This window comes from Leuciscus leuciscus (assembly GCF_965113295.1).
Source record: "Leuciscus leuciscus genome assembly, chromosome: 8".
NCBI classification, from domain to species: Eukaryota; Metazoa; Chordata; class Actinopteri; order Cypriniformes; family Leuciscidae; genus Leuciscus; species Leuciscus leuciscus.
In genome coordinates this window covers 42,126,909-42,147,351 of record NC_138732.1, presented here as the reverse complement: position 1 = coordinate 42,147,351, position 20,443 = coordinate 42,126,909, and the positions used below count along the sequence as shown (strand labels likewise).

Below are 20,443 nucleotides of genomic sequence, written 5' to 3'. Positions count from 1 at the left end.
AGCATCATCACCTCAACACACACAGCATCATCACCTCGACACACACAGCATCATCACCTCAACACACACAGCCTCATCACCTCAACACACACAGCATCATCACCTCGACACACACAGCCTCATCACCTCGACACACACAGCCTCATCACCTCGACACACACAGCATCATCACCTCGACACACACAGCCTCATCACCTCGACACACACAGCCTCATCACCTCGACACACACAGCCTCATCACCTCAACACACACAGCCTCATCACCTCAACACACACAGCCTCATCACCTCGACACACACAGCCTCATCACCTCGACACACACAGCCTCATCACCTCGACACACACAGCATCATCACCTCAACACACACAGCATCATCACCTCGACACACACAGCATCATCACCTCAACACACACAGCCTCATCACCTCAACACACACAGCCTCATCACCTCAACACACACAGCCTCATCACCTCAACACACACAGCCTCATCACCTCAACACACACAGCCTCATCACCTCAACACACACAGCCTCATCACCTCAACACACACAGCCTCATCACCTCAACACACACAGCCTCATCACCTCGACACACACAGCATCATCACCTCGACACACACAGCCTCATCACCTCAACACACACAACCTCATCACCTCAACACACACAGCATCATCACCTCAACACACACAGCATCATCACCTCAACACACACAGCCTCATCACCTCAACACACACAGCCTCATCACCTCAACACACACAGCCTCATCACCTCGACACACACAACCTCATCACCTCAACACACACAGCATCATCACCTCAACACACACAGCCTCATCACCTCAACACACACAGCCTCATCACCTCAACACACACAGCCTCATCACCTCAACACACACAGCCTCATCACCTCGACACACACAGCATCATCACCTCGACACACACAGCCTCATCACCTCGACACACACAACCTCATCACCTCGACACACACAGCATCATCACCTCAACACACACAGCATCATCACCTCAACACACACAGCCTCATCACCTCGACACACACAGCCTCATCACCTCAACACACACAGCCTCATCACCTCAACACACACAGCCTCATCACCTCGACACACACAACCTCATCACCTCGACACACACAACCTCATCACCTCGACACACACAGCCTCATCACCTCGACACACACAGCCTCATCACCTCGACACACACAGCATCATCACCTCGACACACACAGCATCATCACCTCGACACACACAGCCTCATCACCTCGACACACACAGCATCATCACCTCGACACACACAGCCTCATCACCTCGACACACACAGCCTCATCACCTCAACACACACAGCCTCATCACCTCAACACACACAGCATCATCACCTCAACACACACAGCATCATCACCTCAACACACACAGCCTCATCACCTCAACACACACAGCCTCATCACCTCAACACACACCGCATCATCACCTCAACACACACAGCCTCATCACCTCAACACACACAGCCTCATCACCTCAACACACACAGCCTCATCACCTCGACACACACAGCCTCATCACCTCGACACACACAGCATCATCACCTCAACACACACAGCATCATCACCTCGACACACACAGCCTCATCACCTCGACACACACAGCCTCATCACCTCGACACACACAGCCTTAGGCCTAAAGCGATGCGATTAAAGAGCACGGCTGAAGATCTCACTCTATAAACATCTATAATCACACATATATCACACCAGCTGCTGCTGAACACTTTCTGGAGAAACCTCGGACACTCAGAGTACAGTTTCTCAGTACGTTCACACCACACGACCTCACATTAACACACATCTCACGAACACACACGTCCTGCAAGTGTCTTCAGAGGTGATAAATGCTTGATGGTGCTTCATGAAAGAGAGCCATAATTCATCCAGCGTCGATGGAAACCACAGACATCAGCACAGCGCTCTTATATTTAGACTTCACATGTGTGTGTGTGTGTGTGTGTGTGTCAGATTACCTTGTTTGCCACGGTGTACTGGTAGGAAAACCTCTGCTTGCCTCCCAGGTCCTCGTACACCGTAGGGACGATCTTGAGAATGTAATCGTGAGACGCTAAAGCTGAAGGAAGACAAACGCATGGCTTTATTTCTGTGGAAGTTACACACACACTACCAGTCAAACGTTTGACTGAAAAAATCATCATATCTGAATGATTTCTGAAGGATCATGTGACACTGAAGACTGGAGTAATGATGCTGAAAATTCAGCTTTGATCACAGGAATAAATTACACTTTACTAGATATTCACATAGAAAACAGATGATTTACATTAGAATAATATTTCACAATATTACTGTTTTTTGTTGTAGTATTTTTTTTGGTAATCTCACGACCCCAGTCTTTAGACTGGTCGTGTGTATTCAGTGATCTTCCTGCAGATCTGTCAGCTTGATGTCCCAGACAGGATGGTGGATTATTCCGTCCGAGTGACGTACTTCTTCTCTGCTATTTCTGTGCTGTTTTGTAATTCAATCTGTGTGACTTGTGTTGGGTGGTTAGACACTCTCAGTTACACGAGTCGGACGCTCTGGCAATAGTGCTCATTCTTACGGGTTTGAACAAACTCTGAACTCAAAGAGTTTCATTTTGGCATGTTACTCGCCCTGCAACATTTACACTCCGGACACCTCAGATCGTACGGCTATGAGGATTCTTTGGATTATCTGGGGCAAAATATTTGGTAAACTATTTTGGTACAACTGTTGAAGGGGTGGCTGATGATTTGACTTTTCTAACTTTAGTTAGTGTGTAATGTTGCTGTTTGAGCATAAACAACATCTGCAAAGTTACAACACTCAAAGTTCAAAGCAAAGGGAGATATTTGCTTTTACAGAAATAGCTTTTAAAGGACTACAACAAACAGCTGGTAGAGACTACACCACATTCCTCCCGGGTTAGTGACATCACCAACCCTTACATTTACATAAACCCCGCCCCCTGACTTGACCTGACTAGAAGATAAATACACATCAGCAACATAAATTCATCAACTAACCATACAAAAGTTTTTGAAATGTTCAGTTTGTGTGTGTGAGGTAATCGGAGCTGCTAACACACACACACACACACACACACACACACACACACACACACACACAAGCTCTTGAAGCTCCGCCCTCTGTGCCGGGAGCAGCAGCTCATTTGCATTTAAAGGGACACACACAAAAATAGCTCACCTTTTTTTTGCTCACCCTCAAAAAGTGACAATTTTAACATGCTGTAAAAAATTATGAAACATTTATTTTGAGCTAAAACTTCACATACACACTCTGGGGACATCAGAGACTTATTTTACATATTTAACATCAGGACCCCTTTAAAGCCCATTCACACCAAAGATGAGAACTATAACTATAAAGGTTTAAACAATTGTTCTAACTCTAAAAGTGTAATCCACACAACAACTGTAACGATATTGTTGGAATCAGAATAATTTTTCCCCAGCTGATGAACAATAAAAACACCGACAGCCAATCAGAATCCATCCTGCTTTGAGAAGCTCGAGCATTTAAAGCAACTGCAGCGATTATAAGAAACAGAGCCATATCGTACATTGGTGTGAACGATAATATAGTTATAGTTTTTTTAATAGTTTTTGTTCTTGGTTTTAACAGGCCTTTAATGGCAAGTAAAAGTGTCCACTAAAAATCTAAATTTTCCCCCAAATATTATGATTAATTAAAAAAAAAAAATCATAAAATTTTTAGCAAGTCACTCTAAATGAACAACCAGCCTTGCCTTGCCAGATATATCATGAGATTTATTGCCCTCGACAGTCATGATATCACTTCCTGTTTTATGCTGCAATGTGCAATGCATTTTAACTTAAGTTCTAATTATTTATGAAATGATATTATGCATTACAACACACACACACACACACACACACACACACGTCAAAGCAGTCGGAGCAACTTTACTCTATTTACAGATATGACGAGACACACACGCACAAGTGACGCATGTACGCAATTTTCCCAGTGAAAACAATCCCTTCAGGTCTAAAATATAAACACTTATAATTGGCTTATTTTGATAGTAAAAAAAAAAAGAAAGTGTCCATCATAGAAAAGGTATAATCAATACATTTAATACATGAATAATATAATAAATGAAGTGCATTTTCAATGTATTTTTAAACAAACAAATAGATAAAACAAATATGTTACGTCACGTCATTGACCCAGACTATATATATAGAAGGCTATAAAGACATACCATTGGACTGAAGTCTGTTGGCTCCCCCTAACGCATTGAACGCCCCCCGGACATGCTGCACCTGCAATTCAACGACATCACAATGACTTATTCCTGTTGATTTTACATCGTCCTTCATTTCTCACTGACTGACGACGGCCTGCCGACCTGAAGCTTCTCCCCGAAGGCCAGCTTGTGTATGACGTGGGTCATGTCAGGGCTCTGGGGCTGAGCCGTCGCGCTGTGTGTCGACACGTGAAAGTTTCCTGGAACCTGAAGAACAACACAAGTTAGCATTAGTGCTGGAGCGGGTCATTCAATTCACAGTTCAGATCACTTACGGTTATTGAGCTACGGATCAGATCGTCTTTCGTTTCAGCAAAAAATCAACTTTGCTTTTCATTTATTACTTAAAGCTCACTTGAAGCTCTTCGATACTGCATCAAAAACTACTAGCCAAACTGATAAAGTTCAAATATTAATAAAAACAAGTGAACAGTCAGTAATTAAATAACAAATACACAAATTACAAGCAGAGATGAATACTAAATAACAAAGTTACAACGTCTAACAGTATTCAGGTACAGTAATTATTAATTAAGCCTAAATGTAAAATAACACTATTTGTTCACTGTAGAAATTAAATGTAGTTTCATCTTTGTTAAAGCTGTATTTTGTCATTTTATTAACATTAATGACACAGACAACAGGAGGAATATTAGGCTGCTGTCACTTTAAGACCGAATAAACTGACAAACATCGGCAACGGTTCACTTCACTTATAACGTAACCGATAGAATACTTGCAGAGACGGGTATTTAGACGAGTTTTCTAACATTATTTTGTGTCTATGTGTCCGTTCAAGGGCATGGAAACGCGAAAGTGGAATTAATTCAGTGTCCGAGCGCACAGATAACGCACGAGTCCTGATTTACGGCACTTCTTCTGCACTTAAAATTGTTTGAATGTGTAAATTGGCAAGACAAAACAAGTCCAAATGATAAACTTTCAGTCTATGATGGTTAAATTGAGCAGTTAATCCGCGAATCACATGCGTGCCGAACCGTGGGGCAACTGGTCCGTTATCATCCAGGCAAACACATCAGACACAATCTGAGAGAAAGCGAAAATAGTTTTGAATCTACAAGGACGCCAATGAAACTCGATACGGCTTCTAGTCTTACGATGAGCAGTTCCACAGGAAACACTCAACACCCGACAAGAAGAGAAGAGCTCAAGTGACGTCAGGCATCTCTTACTTTATTAATACTGAACTCTCCTTCGAAGCGGCACCCGTGGCCGTTGTTAAGAGGCATCTTCATCGAGTTCTCTATGTGACCCACTTCATGCCGGCCCATCTCGTCCTGGATGTCCAAACCCACCACTGCGCGCGCACACACACACACACACACACACACACACACACACACACACACACACACACACACACACACACACACACACACACACACACACACACACACACACACACACACACACACACACACACACACACACACACACACACACACACAGAGGAGGAGAAAAGAGCCACACAAACACAGACGATTGGAGAGGAACAGTTTTCATTTACATTGTACAAAAGGACAGTTTCTTCAACAACGTCACCGGTGATGAAGACACAGTCAAACCAACATGTATTCAGACACCTTCAACATTTCTCACATCATCACAGTTTATACGCTATAGTTTAGAAAGTGGTGATAAAATATGACAAGAACTCAGTTGATATTTGACTGGTTTTGTCCGTCCTTCTGTTAGACTGTCTTGAATGATGTTGAATATCTGTCAGCTGTTAAATTTAACTACACAATTAGATAATACCAGTTTAGCTCAACCAATCACCAAGCAATGCTTCATTGTGTTCAGTCTGTGTGTAAAAAGAGCATTAGTTATTAAAGAAAAAACACTTCAGCAAAACATGATCAGCTCAAAGTGTCTGAATAATTTTTGGTCCAAATGTTACTGGTATTCACTGTATGAAGAATTTCTGTGTATAATACATCACAGTTTACTTTATCTTTGCCCTCCTCACTCACATAAATGAACTATAGTGTCCTGCACACACTAGTAAAGAAATATCACAAATGATATCTGGTGTCTGAATAAGTTTTGGTCTGACTGTTCAGAGGTCCCAAAAAAGACACTTATCACATTAAAAAGGATTAAATTTTTTGTACATCTGTTTAAAATTCAAACATTGCTTTGGTGATTTTCTTAGTGGATCACTTCTTTTGAAATTATCTCGTGTAATAACATTCATAAATGTTAAAGTTTGACTCGGGATGTTAATTAAAAGGAAAAGTACATCTAAAACAACTCCTGGTAGATGTGAAAACTTCTTTAATCTGCATGAAGCTGGAAACGCAGTGCACTCATCAACATACAGGAAGATTGGTGTTCAAGGTCGAGGCGAGTTTGAAGGACATTTGAGAGTTATGGCAGATTTTCAGTGATTGAAGTGCAGTTGTTCCTCCAAGTGTTTGGCTTTAGTCGACCTGTAATGAGCCATGAGGACTCACTTCTGTGACATTTACAGCCCTGTTTACAGCAGGTATTGAGATGTGTTTTGGTCGATCGGATCACAAGTGGACGCCTCTAAACACAGGTGTAAACGGGTCTGAAACGCTTCACTTTCCAGCACTTCCAGAGGGAGTTAAACACACACTGATTTACTAGTGTAAACGCTCATGTGGTCGAATGTGTTCAATCAGCCACAAAACACCGTCTTCTCTCCGTCTACTGACCTCATGCATGACATTATGGGAAACGCTCGAGCCAGACGGGATTACACTCTATCAGCTAGGGGTGCAACGGATCAAAAAACTCACGGTTCGGATCGTTTCTCGGATCAGAGTCACGGATCGGATCAGCAAAAAAAATGTAAAAAAAATTATTAACACTTTTAAATTATTAAATTAAAATATATAAAATCAACTTAAAGTGCACAAGGCATAATATCTTCTTTTTAACATAATTAATGAAAAACAACTTAAAGTGCAACATAAAAAGGCATCTCCTTCCTTTAAACATGGACCAATGCTTTATGTGTTTCCACTGTCATATAGGGCTGTCAAAATTGCTCAAAAATGACGTTCGAATATTCCCTCTAAAAAACACATATTCGAATTATTCGAACATCTGGTTGCGCATTTTGTCAATGACGTGCATTAGGCCTATGTCAATAACAGGACAAATTAATACAAAGAGACATAACTACTTGTATATGTAGTTCATTTAAGTTTAAACATATTTGACAACGTATTACCTTGCTCGCTCGCACTCGCAGGCACTCTTTCTCTCTCTCTCTCTCTCGCCGTCACCCATGCTGCGTTCACACCAAACGCGAATAGAGCGTCTGGCGCATGTCTATGGTCTGGCGCGAGTGATTTCAATGTGAAGTCAATGTAAAGACGCGTTTACGCACGTCTGGAGGTTTTGCGGCGCGAATGAGGCGTCACGCTCTCTGCGGTTCATAACGCTCGCCATGACCACGCTGTGTGTGGACTGAACATGCGCACAACTTTTTTTTCATAAATCAATCCGCGGATCACGTGAGTGCCGAACCGAAGATATTGATCCGAACGGATCACGGATCAATGATGATCCGTTGCACCACTACTATCAGCTGAAGACACAAGTTTGGTTTGAAGAGGAAAAACATACCAAGCACAATGTTCTCTCACCATTCCTGATGTCTAACACACACTCACAGCGTTCGGCTGGTCTTGAGACTGTCAGCGCAGAAATTAAAGATGCTGATCTTTACATTCATATGAAAATTGCTTAAGCTTATTTTGTCCATTAGATTTAAAGATCTGAAAAAAAAACATATATTCCCCCGCCCACAGACCCTCTCCTTGAAGAAATCAGGACAGAAGTGGCTGAAAGTGGACAGAAGAGATTTAAACACCAGGTGTAAACGGGAATGTGTCCCTCGCCTACAGGTGATCCGATCCACCAAAACACATCTAGGTGTAGACAGGGCCTATAGAGTTTTTGGGATCTTGACAGTTATTGGCCAAGGGTGAACTATCCCAAACAAGTTCATGTTGCAGCAAAAATCATTAAGCACAACTGTTCATTCGACCTTTCCCAGTGTGTCGTAGCAGATCTTCTGACGCTGTGGTGGTGTGTGTTATACTAAGAGCATGTTGACCTGTAGCCCAAGGCTATTTTAAGCCTGCCTTCCAGAGAAAGCAACACTGGCTCTTTCCTCTTATGATGATGACAGGTACGATTACGCTTCATGATCTCAAAAGTGCACAAAATGAAAGGCCAGCCAGAAAACTGAATGGAAGAATGATTCCATTAAAAGTTTTCCAGGGAGTTTGACGATTCCCAGTGAAGTAAAGCACTGACGCTGCTCTGGTCGCTCACACTCGAAGACATAAACCATGACATCTACAGCTTAGACTCAATCCAGTAAACTACAACCACACGATCTCCACTCGTTAAGGGGTAAATGTGTGAATGGAAACATTTCATTGCCCTTTTAAGTGCAATCTGACGTGTGCCCAGAACAACTAAAGGTCTCGCATGGTTTTCTCAGCAAACGCAGAAAGGAAAAAAGCATCCACATTTTCCACAAACACACGAGTGTTGAAAAGTGACGTTGTAAAGGAGGGAACGACGTGTATGTCTACAGAAATCAATAATTTAGCACAGTAATAGTGACAGCATGAAAAAGCCCCATGTAGTTTTACGGAAAAAAAACATCCGTTTCCGAGGATATCTCACGAAATGCATCATTATCGTTTACTATGGAATTAATTTGAATGTCTTATGATTCATTTATACAATATTATTGCTCTTATAATCAGACTTTTCTTCTAGAAGACGATAAAGTGAGCAAAAAAAACCCCAAAACGGTCAATTTCACAGAGACTTGAAAAAGCCACTAAATAACCACCAGAAAACCGACCACAGCACCTTAGCAACCACTCAAAGAGGCATTCAGTGCCCTAGCAACCAGCCTTTTTCCATGGGAAATACCCTCTGACACATTCTTCAGAAAAGGTAAAGCTCGATTTCTACTTGAAAACAGTAAGAGAGGGCATTACTCGGATCACAGCGAGGCTGGTCTTCATGACTCATGTAACCAGGGCAGAAAGACTCGGGTTTCAGTCACTTATGCTCCATTTAAGAGACCAACCTCTTCCATAATAGGCAAAACCCCTATTTCTCACCCATGAGAACGGCTCAAGATGTTGTTCTGAACATAGTTTGGCCTTTGTGTAATGTGTGTGAAACAGTCGGTTGCAAATGTCTTTCCAAACTTTTGAGGATCTGCCCAGAGTGACATCAGAGGTGACCACAATTCCTCTGAGGGCGCTGACCTTCAGAAACGAGCCACTTTACAAACAAATCTCAACTTTGATATATACACACACACACACATATATATACACTACCGTTCAAAAGTTTGGGGTCGGTGAGATTTTTTATGTTTTTAAAAGAAGTCTCTTCTGCTCATTAAGGCTGCATTTATTTGATTAAAAATACAAACAAAAACAGTAATATTGTGAAATATTATTGTAATGTAAATCATCTGTTTTCTATGTGAATATACAGTAAAGTGTAATTTATTCCTGTGATCAAAGCTGAATTTATCATCATTACTCCAGTCTTCAGTGTCACATGATCCTTCAGAAATCACTCTAATATGATGATTTGATACTCAAACAACATTTATGATTATTATCAGTGTTGAAAACAGTTATTTACATTTTTATTTCATGATGCTATGATGAATAGAGTTCAAACGTTACACTTTACTGTATATTCACATAGAAAACAGATGATTTACATTACAATAATATTTCACAATATTACTGTATTTGTTTGTATTTTTAATGAAATAAATGCAGCCTTGGTGAGCAGAAAAGTTTTTCTTTTAAAAACATAAAAAATCTCACCGACCCCAAACTTTTGACTGGTAGTGTATATATATGTATGTATATATATATTTTTTTTCTTTTCTTTTCCCCACATTGGTTAGGCTTACACCGTGTCTCCACTGAACGCAACAAAGCGCCGGTTGCAAAGCATTTGTCCTTCATTTCACTACGTTATATATAGAATGAGGCATCAGTTTTCTGCCTGTTTCCATTATTTATTTATTTTTATTAACATGACGATGAGTTGATTCAATATTTACTCACCCTCACCTCTAAACCTGTATGAATTTCTTTCTTCTGCTGAACACAAAAGAAGGTATTGTGAAGAATGACAGCTGATGAACCCAGTCGACTTCCATGGTAGTTTTTCGCCTTGCTATGGAAGTTTGGTGAGGATGTTTGGTTGCCCATATTCTTCAAAGTATCTTTTGTGTTCAGCAGAAGAAAGAAAGTCATACAGGTTTGGACCAACTTGAGGGAGAGTACATGATGACAGAACTTTCATTTTTGGGTGAACTGTCCCTTTAACCGCTTAAACCAGTCATGAAGAAGAAGCATTTGTAAGTTGCTTTGGATAAAAGTGTCTGAATGCTGATGATTAAATGCTTGGTGGAACTAATCACTGGATCCATTGTTCTATGATACTAATTAGGGCTTGGAGATTCAGCTAAAAATCTTTTTTTATCATTTTTTTTTTTTTCAGCCATTTGTCATCTCTCAATAATTATGTAATTGCTGAGATCTTGTATGATAAGCTATAAAATTATATTTTTTCCAATTTATTTTGAACAAAAACAAAATATGTTAAATTTTAATCTCCGATAAAATATAATCAATAACCCCACTTTCCACTAAATGAACACTAAAAATAATTTTTAACCATTTTTAGCGCATGATAGTATACCTGATTAAAAATAACCGTGATATTCACAGTGTTGGTTAACTTTTGTTTCACCAGCAAAGTCATGTGATCGCCCAGCCCTAATCCAAATAGCTAGTGACTATCTATTAAGTCACAATAGGAAAAAGGTTATGTGACTGAATCATTACGCAAACATGACAAATCAAATAATGCTTGGCAAATCCTTGTGCAGATGCATTAACAAATATAAAAATGTAATTTCCTCATACGCTTGCTCACGTATGACCATACGATTTCCTGTTGAGTTTCAAAACAGCGTGTCTGATTGAGGTAAAAGGTCCATCCTAATCCGTCTGAGAGAAAACCCATGCAGTGCATGAACTCAGAACGAGACTCGTGTGGGAGGCCATCGAGCATCGTTTCCTCTCATCATCTACGTCAACGAGTTATGATCCCATACCAACAGTAAACTCTCCAAACACTCATAACATGTCAACAACAGATGATGTGATACACATGTGGACAGAAAAACATCAGTCAGAAGAGTATTTATGTATGTTATGTATATACTCACAATCACAGTGTAAGTTTGGCAAAGTGATGTTTAAACTCACTTCTATCTTCCCCCCACTGTCCTTATCAGGGTCATCCACGTACAGTTCATTCACTCTGTAAAACACACATGAACATACATGCAGTATCAGCCGTCTGTAAAGGTCATCAGGTCATCTGCTAAAGTTAGAGATCTAAGCTTCACAGTAAAAGGCCAGAATTACATTAATTGCAGTTTTGGTTTCCTCACTTCCCCCCCGATGAACACATGAAAGAAGTTGACAAACAGACACCGAAGTCTATGTCGTGTGTCAAGCCGAGGTCAGACTTGGGTCAGGAAGTCAGTGTGAATGCAGATCAAAAACATTTCAAGATTCATTTGAAAATTAAACATTTTTACTAACTTAAAAAAAAAAAAAAAAAAAAAAAAAAAGGGGTTCTTGAGGTTGAACTATATTAACAAGCTACTTTTTCCATGTCATAAAAAGCTCAAAACATCCTATTTTTAAAGAGTGATCTCTGTGACATCATTTCCTGTTTTAAGACTTTCTTTCTTACAGCAAAATGACTACATTTTCTGTTGGTTGCACCACTGACATTGATCTGGGGTGGGAAAACATTAATATTTTCAAACAGAACTGCTTCAATGCTTATTTTAAACAATAATAACAAAACTTTGTCAATGAATAAAAGACTAATGTAGAAATAAGTGGAAGAAATAACACACAAACCTTATTTTTAACATTAGAGCGGACTAATTTGTAAGCAAGTCTCGGGTCTCATTCACTTCCATTTATTTTTTAGCTGTATATAAGATGTCCGTTACGCTGCTTGATATTGCAAAAAATGGTATTTGTTATTATATTATTTTAATTTATTATCAGAAACAATGGTTTGTAGCACAAATGGTTTTAAAGTTCACTGCACTTTGTTACTCTTCTAGTTATTTCCGGCTAATGGCTAATGAGTCTTAAAGTCCCGCTGTGGATAAAAACACATTAAATCATGTGTAAATTCATAAGTCGACAGCATTGCTGAGTATTTTCTCCTTAAAACTGCAGTGAACCAAAGACAGTCTCAAACACACGCTTTGAAATCGCTGGTGTTTCTGACGTCACAAACTACCTTGTAACCAATCAGATCAACGTGTGATCGTCAACCAGTGGATCTCTGAGCTGAGTGAGTGAGTGGAGGCGGGGCTCATTTGCATATTCATAGAACCACGCATACTAAATGAGGCAAGGGTGTCGAGTTACATTCAAGATATTTTAAGACATGAAGACATTGAGTTAAGGAAAAACATTAAAAATTTCATTTTGGTGATCAAATATGAGTTTAAAGGGATACAATTATTGATACGGGGGACTTTAAGTCTCGCACATTACTTCCAAGTTGCAAAATAAGGTGGATATGACAGTTGTGAGATTTGGAGGTGCTACCCTTCAGTTAAAGGTGCTGTATGTCATTTTTTGACTGTACTAAAGCATAAAAATACTATAATATGTTTGCAGATATTTAGGAAACGTACTAAATTCACACACTTGTTTCTCTAAAAAAGCAATGCTTCAGCCAGTTACTCTACTTCTGAGACGTGCGTTACATCTCTGAATGTCTGTTCCTGTTTTGTTCTGTTATCAGGCCCACTGCAAACGCAGCCAATAATGTTTCGACACCACGGGTTGCCAGTTGACCGAACACACAGCGATGAAGCCAGCACACAAACTGGGTCAGCGATCGCAGATTACACTCGGCCTAAGAAGCATTCCACTACATTGTCCATTACGCTCGTTTCTTTTGCGTGTCCTTAAAGGGGATGTCTATTCTTTTGCGTGTCCTTAAAGGGGATGTCTAATGCCATTACATACATTCTGACTTATTTACACTGTTAAAAGAGTTGGATTCTCATGCTAAACATGGCTAAAGTTGAAAAAAAAAAACGAGTTGGACGTATGACGAAGCATTTCTGTGCCTAAACTTCGGGATTCGTAAAAGTTTCGGAAAATTTTTTTTGAGTATGGCCCTGAATGACATCATAAAAGGTGGAATTCCTTACACACACACACACACACACACACACACACACATCAACCAGAGAGAGAGCGCGAGAACAACCATCAACGTGCTTCGTTCAGGTTGCGGTCCGGAAGCGTATCTGTCTAAATCTGATCAAACTAAAGACTCTTCGGAGATATGAAGGATGCAGTACTACTATATATGTACTCAAGATTAACACGAGATTGGGAGAACCTGTGTGTTATGTCCCCTTTGAACTGGCAACCCGCATGAGGAGGAGGAGGAGGAGGAGGAGGAGGAGGAGGAGGATGGGGCGGCGGACACAACGCTCTCCAGTAATACCCATTTCAACCACTAGCTGTCAATATTACACACTGCACCTTTAACATCTGTGTGAACCGGAAGCTGAGACAGACTTTACTTCGGTAATGCGACACATGTTCCGAGTGAATCCACATGGCTTGTTTTTTTCCACTGGGAATTGATTGGATCTATAAAAGTAGGCATTTCATTCGGCAGACCGACAGCTGGACGGATGTCAAACTGATGTCATCAGAGATGGCCATTCCTGAGAGGTTTCGATTAAAGATCACGAAAACATTGTTTTTTGTGAATTAACTTGCATGGATGAATTGTTCACCACAAGACTACTAATGCGAACTAACAACGTAAAATTTTGATTTCATGCCGATTTAAAAGAGCCAATCATCTTTGATAACATTTGCTCCTCTTGCATGCGTGTACATTAGCTGTCTTCCAGTTAACACAGTAACAATGTACTGTAAACTGTAGTAACATTTGTACTGGGCGTTTTTGAAAGTTATATATTAAACTGTCTGAAAACAAAAAAAGTCTAAATATGTTCACCTTGGACATAATAAGAGTATAAACTATATAACAATCCCATTAACATTTGTATCGTTAGATATTCTCGTAAGTACATATATACGAGTACAACATAAAAATTGTGTGTACACAATAAGAGCACTGTAATAAATGTTGTTATTGCATAGTAGTTAAAGAGACTTGATATAAAGTGGGACACAAGTAGCCAAATTTATGATACCGTTTTCAGATTTGAAACCAGACCTTGTTTTCTTCATTATAATCTCAGCACAGGCATGTATGATTACAGCTGTCATACATACATTTCTGTAGCGATGAATCCTGTCAGTTCTGAGAGGAAGAGGAACAGCATGAAGACGCAGCAGCACACTGAAACTGAGGGTTACAGGAGGGACAACACAACATTAGAGACGTCACCTTCACCCTAAAGGAACATCAGTAACACTTTACAGTACGGTTCATTAGTTCATGTACTAACTAACATGAACTAACAATGAGTAATACATTTGGGTTACACTTTATTTTAAGGTGTCATTGTTACAGTGTAATTATATATTTAAGTACTGAGTAATATTAATTTACTACATGTACTTACTATAGGGTTAGGGTAGGGTTTGGTTGAGGGTTAGTTGCATGTAATTATGCATAATTGACTGTTATTACTATGGTAAGTACATGTAACATATGTAACAAGGACACTGTAAAATAAAGTGTTACCTACATTTGTTACTGTATTTATTAATCTTTGTTAATGTTAGTTAATAAAAATCCAGCTGTTTATTGTTCATGTTAGTTCACAGTGAATTAACAAATGTTTACAAATACAAACTTTGATTTTAATAACGTATTAGTGAATGTTGAAACTGATATGATCTAAGATTAATAAATGCTGTAGAAGTATTGTTCATTCTTAGCTCATGTTAACTGAGGTAATTAACTAATGAACCTTATGTAAAGTGTTACAGTGACATTTTCCGTCCGTGTTCGCTGAAATCAGCTCATTAGCAGTGACATCATTTCTCTAAATTATATCTGACTATGCAAAAGGAGTGTGTGTGAAAGTCAACACACACCAAGTTGCCTAAGGCGCTTGAACATTCATGGCTTTATTGCTCTGGTTAATGTAATCGTTACGTGTTCAACGTGTGACCAGATGAGTCAAAGTAAGAAGCAGCGAGTGCATATTTACATGGAGACTGTCTCTAGTGAGTCTCAGGTCATGTGACTCTGTGGTTGACACGTCATCCCAAAACTCTGGTTCATTCCAGTTTACACAAGCTAATGTTTAGCTATAACACAAACAATAAGGCGTGTCGCTATGACACATTCGCTCACGGACTCAGGTTCATCATGGGCTATATCACTTGTTCCACTTTAATGAGGATAATACTGGGAAAGATTTACATGTCAATGATTGATTTTCCTTTCAGTTTACTGTAGTTATATTAACTACACTTAAAAGCTTTGAAGACAGTCGATTAAACTAGACAAGATGACGTTATATTCTTTATACACATGGTTGATTAAATCACATTGATTTTTAGCTTATTGTCTGTTTCTATATATCAACTTTAAAAACACAGTTGATTAAATCGAAGAGACTATTGATTTTTCTTTCCCGTTTCCGTTTTAGCTATAAGGAAAAGCTTTAAAAGCCCGAACAGATGACATTATCTAACTTAAAAGTCACGTCTGTTTACCTTTTAAACCACAGATATTTACCCTGATATCTTATTCACATGCAGAACCGGTTTATCAGCAAAATATTTAGGTCGCGTTCAGGGCTGGTCTCGGGAAACATGACTAAACATGAAGTTATTCCCTCGAGGCCACAACAACAAAGGACAGGGCCATAGTAATGAGTGTGTGTGTGTGTGTGTGTGTGTGTGTGTGTGTGTGTGTGTGAGTGTGTATTATATCATCGTGAGTCAAACGGCAACACCTAACATTACAAACATCCATCCTTACGAAAATTGACGGAACAATGAGGCATATATGCAGGACAACAGTTCGGAAACTAGAAACTGAGTCAGCAAATTAGTTTGGGAAAAACACGACTGTGGATCAAAGCTGGAAGCGGCAGATGAGCAACAGGCTGTAAACCAGTGCCAGATGAAGCGAGCTATTGGTTGATTGGAGTGGATGAGGGTCTATGATGGGAAATAGGCATTATAAACTTCAGCACTCACTGAATGCTCCGGTGTACGTGGGCTGGGTGAGATCTTTAGGCACTTTCCTGTAGATGTCGAACCTGGAAGGAAGAGAAAGAGGGGAAGAAAAGAAAGGTAAACACTGTGTTCTCCTGTGTGTGTGTGAGAGCACATTGTGTTCCCGGCGCATTACAGAGCAGTTGAGGAATGTGAAGTATGGGCTGTAGTCTCAGACGCAACAGTCTGGCAGGACCTCTCCGCTCCTGGAGCTACACCTCAACCCCGCTTCACGATCCCGACCCTCGGGCCTCAGTGCGGTCCACACACACCCGTCACGGGTCAGGGAGCAAACAATGGACATTTCACAACCACACACACACTCGGAAAAGACCCGTCAGACTAGCTATGCATCTTTAAAACAACATTCATTTATTTGCAGTTTGCCATTTTGGTCGCTTGCTTCTTTCAAAGTTAGTTTTTTTTTTTTTTTTTAAGTAATGAGAATGACACTTATTTTCATGAACATAACAATAACAACTAAATAAAGTCAAATAAAGTTGGTCAGGATGAATTTGGGCATGTTTGAAGTTTAAAGCAGTTTTAGCTTTTTAAGCAGGCTTAAAGTTTTTAAGGCAATACAGTCTTTTAGAAAAACAAGCCATGAATTAGCAAATCGCAAACATGTTTTAGCCAGTACATGGCAGATAGCCTACATATTAAAACTATATAGCTGCAAGCGGCACTTATCGAGGCCAAGCGCAAAGAGGAAAAGACAACAAGACATGCCTGGGAGTGTTAGACCAACGGCAACCATGAGCAATTGGTAACTAATAATAGGATTTAATGGTGGCACATACTGAGTTTCGTAATGGATCACCAACACATTCGTAAAGTATAGCATTTTATATCATAATACTGTATTTTAGTTAATGGCACTTTCATGTTTTGTTCTATTATAGCGCCAACAAGAGACACAATCCCACTATTTTGTATGTGTCCTCAGAGTGAGCCCATACATGTGTGTGTCAAATTTGGTGAAAATATCTCATTTTGTTTTGGAGTTATAGACATTTATATCTACGAGAACATAGATAAAATTACCCATGAACAACTTTGTTTGCATTTTTTGCAAATTTTGACATTTGGCCATTAGGATATAGCCAACTACCTATGTTTCCAATTTTCCCATGGTGGTTTCGTCTCGATCAGACTACTAACGGTTTCGAAGATGGGAAAATTGGATATCATTCGACTCGGCATGTCGCTCCAAATCTAACGAAACCATTATGATTTTTGGACAAAATGTTCAGAAGTTATATGCCAAAATGTCCATGTTTCTCCGGACCAGTAGGTGGCACTGCGCCGAAACACAGCATGTAACCTCAGGTCATGCTTATGATGACATGTACCAAATTAGGCCTAAATACGATAAAGCGTTGCGGACGTAACTCTGGGCTAGTTGCTAGGCTTTGCTAATGACGGACGGATGGATAGAAAGATCATGTTTGTGAAATATGACTATAAAAATAGTTATTTTGATTCACCCAGAAAAATGAATCAATAATGAATCAATATATGATATTTGTAACCCTATTAAATAAGGAACAGAGTCACTGCACAGCTGTCGAAGTCATGATGTTGATTAACGGTAAAGAACCAACCCTCGGTTCGTTTGAGACGACACCGGGAACGAAGCACACAGTCGATGCGCATCGTAACATTAAACTCCCCTCAGGAATGTGTTCAATCCCTGACTTTTTAAGGAGCTCACAAACAAAGCCAAACTATCCAGCTCAAAGTGTCTTGTGCCCTTTTTGGGCTGTGAAAGCTTCACGGCTACATCAGCGCTCGGCTCCAACCCCCCAAAACACTTACATCTGTGAATATTTCTGTGAGCATTTCTCGCAGTGAAACGACCCAAGCTGACGCAATGCGGGAGGGGGAGACTTCCTCTGGACTACACACACACACACACACACACACACACACACACACGGTTCACAGTGTTCTGAGAGAAGAGCTCACAGGATGTAGAAGGCAACTAACCCTATTGTGTGAAACCCAGAAGGACACGCTGTTCTTAAACTGCACTGACGTGTGTGAAAGACCTGCATTGGTACAGGAGACTGAGAAATAAACAGAGGCCCTAAAGTTAAGACTTTCTCCACCAAATACCACAGAAGTGACAAGCTTTATCGCTACACATCCATCATTCAGATCAGCAACAATCTCTCACCATCTAAGGAAATGCATCATTATCACTGTCAGATGGTTTACACTGCTTATACCAGTACAAAAGATTATCATCATGACAATTCTTAACCATTTTATGGCTGATTCATATGAATTTATACTCATATGTAAGTTTTTGTACAATCTGCTCATGGCTTAAAGGGGCATTGTGTAATATTTAGGAGGATCTGTTGACAGGAATGAAATATCATATACATAACTGTGTTTTCAGTGGTGTGTAAAGGCCTTACATAATGAACCGTTATGTGTTTATTACTTTAGAATGAGCCATTTCTCTCTACACACACCGCGGGTCCGCTTACATCGACATGATTATACGGTGGCCCTGAACGGACTAACACGTTTCGTCACTGTGTTGTTCTTCGTGCAAAGAAGCTAAAGCTAAAGTCAGCGAAAAAAACACTGACACAATGATGAACAAATAACAATAATATTCGCAATAACATATCGTTTTACTGAATAATTAAGTTAACATAATTTCTTAATATTTGTAAAGAAACCTCATTGCTGAACTGGCTACTCTATGCTGTCTCAAATCATGACGACATCACTTCCTGTCGGCCACCATAACTTCTGTTGGGTGCCATTCGCAACCTCACCACTAGGGCTGCTAAACATCACACAGCACCTTTAATGGCCACGTTTCTATTAAGAAAATGGAATTTAATGTTTTGAAAATGGAATGAAAATGGTTTTCCAATGGAAACACGTTAATTTCGCAAAAACTCCCATATATCGCACAAAAGTTTTACGCTCGCATGAGGTGGTTTTTCAGGCAATTCGAAAAAGGAGTATTTAGCAAAACTGAAATGGAAACAGTTTTTTCTCATTTACAGGTCACCTGGTGTCTGAAAAGTCACATGATCATTCTTTAAAGGCGGCGCGGTGTGTTTGGACAGAAAGACGAGACAGATTTCTGTGTCAAACTCATAAAAGACAAAAGTATCTCGGGAATACTGGATTACTGAACAGAGAAATGCCACAGTTTATCAAGAGCTTGAAGCAGAAATGAGGGAGAAACACCCAGACACTCCTCATATGAGCCGCTCTCAGTAGAAGAGGACTTCCTTGCCTTGAATAACACGCATACGTCTCCTTCCATTAACAATAATGGCTAGTGCGGTGGCTGAGATATATGTAAACCTACTAACATCTGTCGCCATGATGTATGGAATGATTTATCGTGAGAGAAAAACATATGACGTTTTAGTCGCATAACATCGGTTAATGGAAACAGCGTCATTTCGTAACAGTTTTTTATCGACATTAAAAAAATATCGCAAAAATGTAACGGAAACGCGGCTAGTGACATCAGGTTTAGTTCTTAGTGTGAAGAACATTTGAATAATCTAAAGAACTTTTTTCCACTATAATGAATCTTTAGTACAATTGAAAGGTTCCCTGGATGTTAGAGATTCTTCATGGAAACATAAGCCACTTTACCACCGCCGAGTCAAACCGAACTCATTGCTTAAGACAGTTTATAAGAATGATTTGTAACCGAACCAATAAGCTCAAGTAGAAATTAGGGTTGGGTATCGTTTAAATTTTCATCGATTCCTTATTTTAATTCCAAT

General features: G+C 39.8%; 1 protein-coding gene and 1 long non-coding RNA gene across 6 annotated transcripts in view; both read right to left on the bottom strand.

The window, feature by feature from the left end:
• The window catches only part of LOC309505160, a 2,706-nt gene extending 691 nt beyond the window's left edge, over positions 1–2,015 (bottom strand). Inside the window, exons 1-2 of the long non-coding RNA XR_014208338.1 lie at positions 1,668–2,015; positions 794–816 (exon numbers count right to left, since the gene is read on the bottom strand). This is a non-coding gene — a long non-coding RNA (uncharacterized lncRNA). The remainder of the gene's footprint in view (positions 1–793; positions 817–1,667) is intronic.
• The window catches only part of ergic1 (endoplasmic reticulum-golgi intermediate compartment 1), a 30,095-nt gene that overhangs the window by 5,422 nt on the left and 4,230 nt on the right, over positions 1–20,443 (bottom strand). For 2 of the 5 annotated variants that reach the window (XM_082178425.1, XM_082178426.1), the window contains exons 2-8: positions 16,653–16,714; positions 14,766–14,838; positions 11,627–11,721; positions 5,529–5,653; positions 4,438–4,542; positions 4,291–4,351; positions 2,030–2,130 (exon numbers count right to left, since the gene is read on the bottom strand). In XM_082178425.1, the coding sequence (XP_082034551.1) occupies positions 2,030–2,130; positions 4,291–4,351; positions 4,438–4,542; positions 5,529–5,653; positions 11,627–11,721; positions 14,766–14,838; positions 16,653–16,714 (622 nt within the window). Of the gene's footprint in view, positions 1–2,029; positions 2,131–4,290; positions 4,352–4,437; positions 4,543–5,528; positions 5,654–5,759; positions 7,084–7,909; positions 9,950–11,626; positions 11,722–14,765; positions 14,839–16,652; positions 16,715–20,443 lie in introns of those variants that run through there. The other 3 variants (XM_082178427.1, XM_082178428.1, XM_082178429.1) reach the window with 3 other exon arrangements.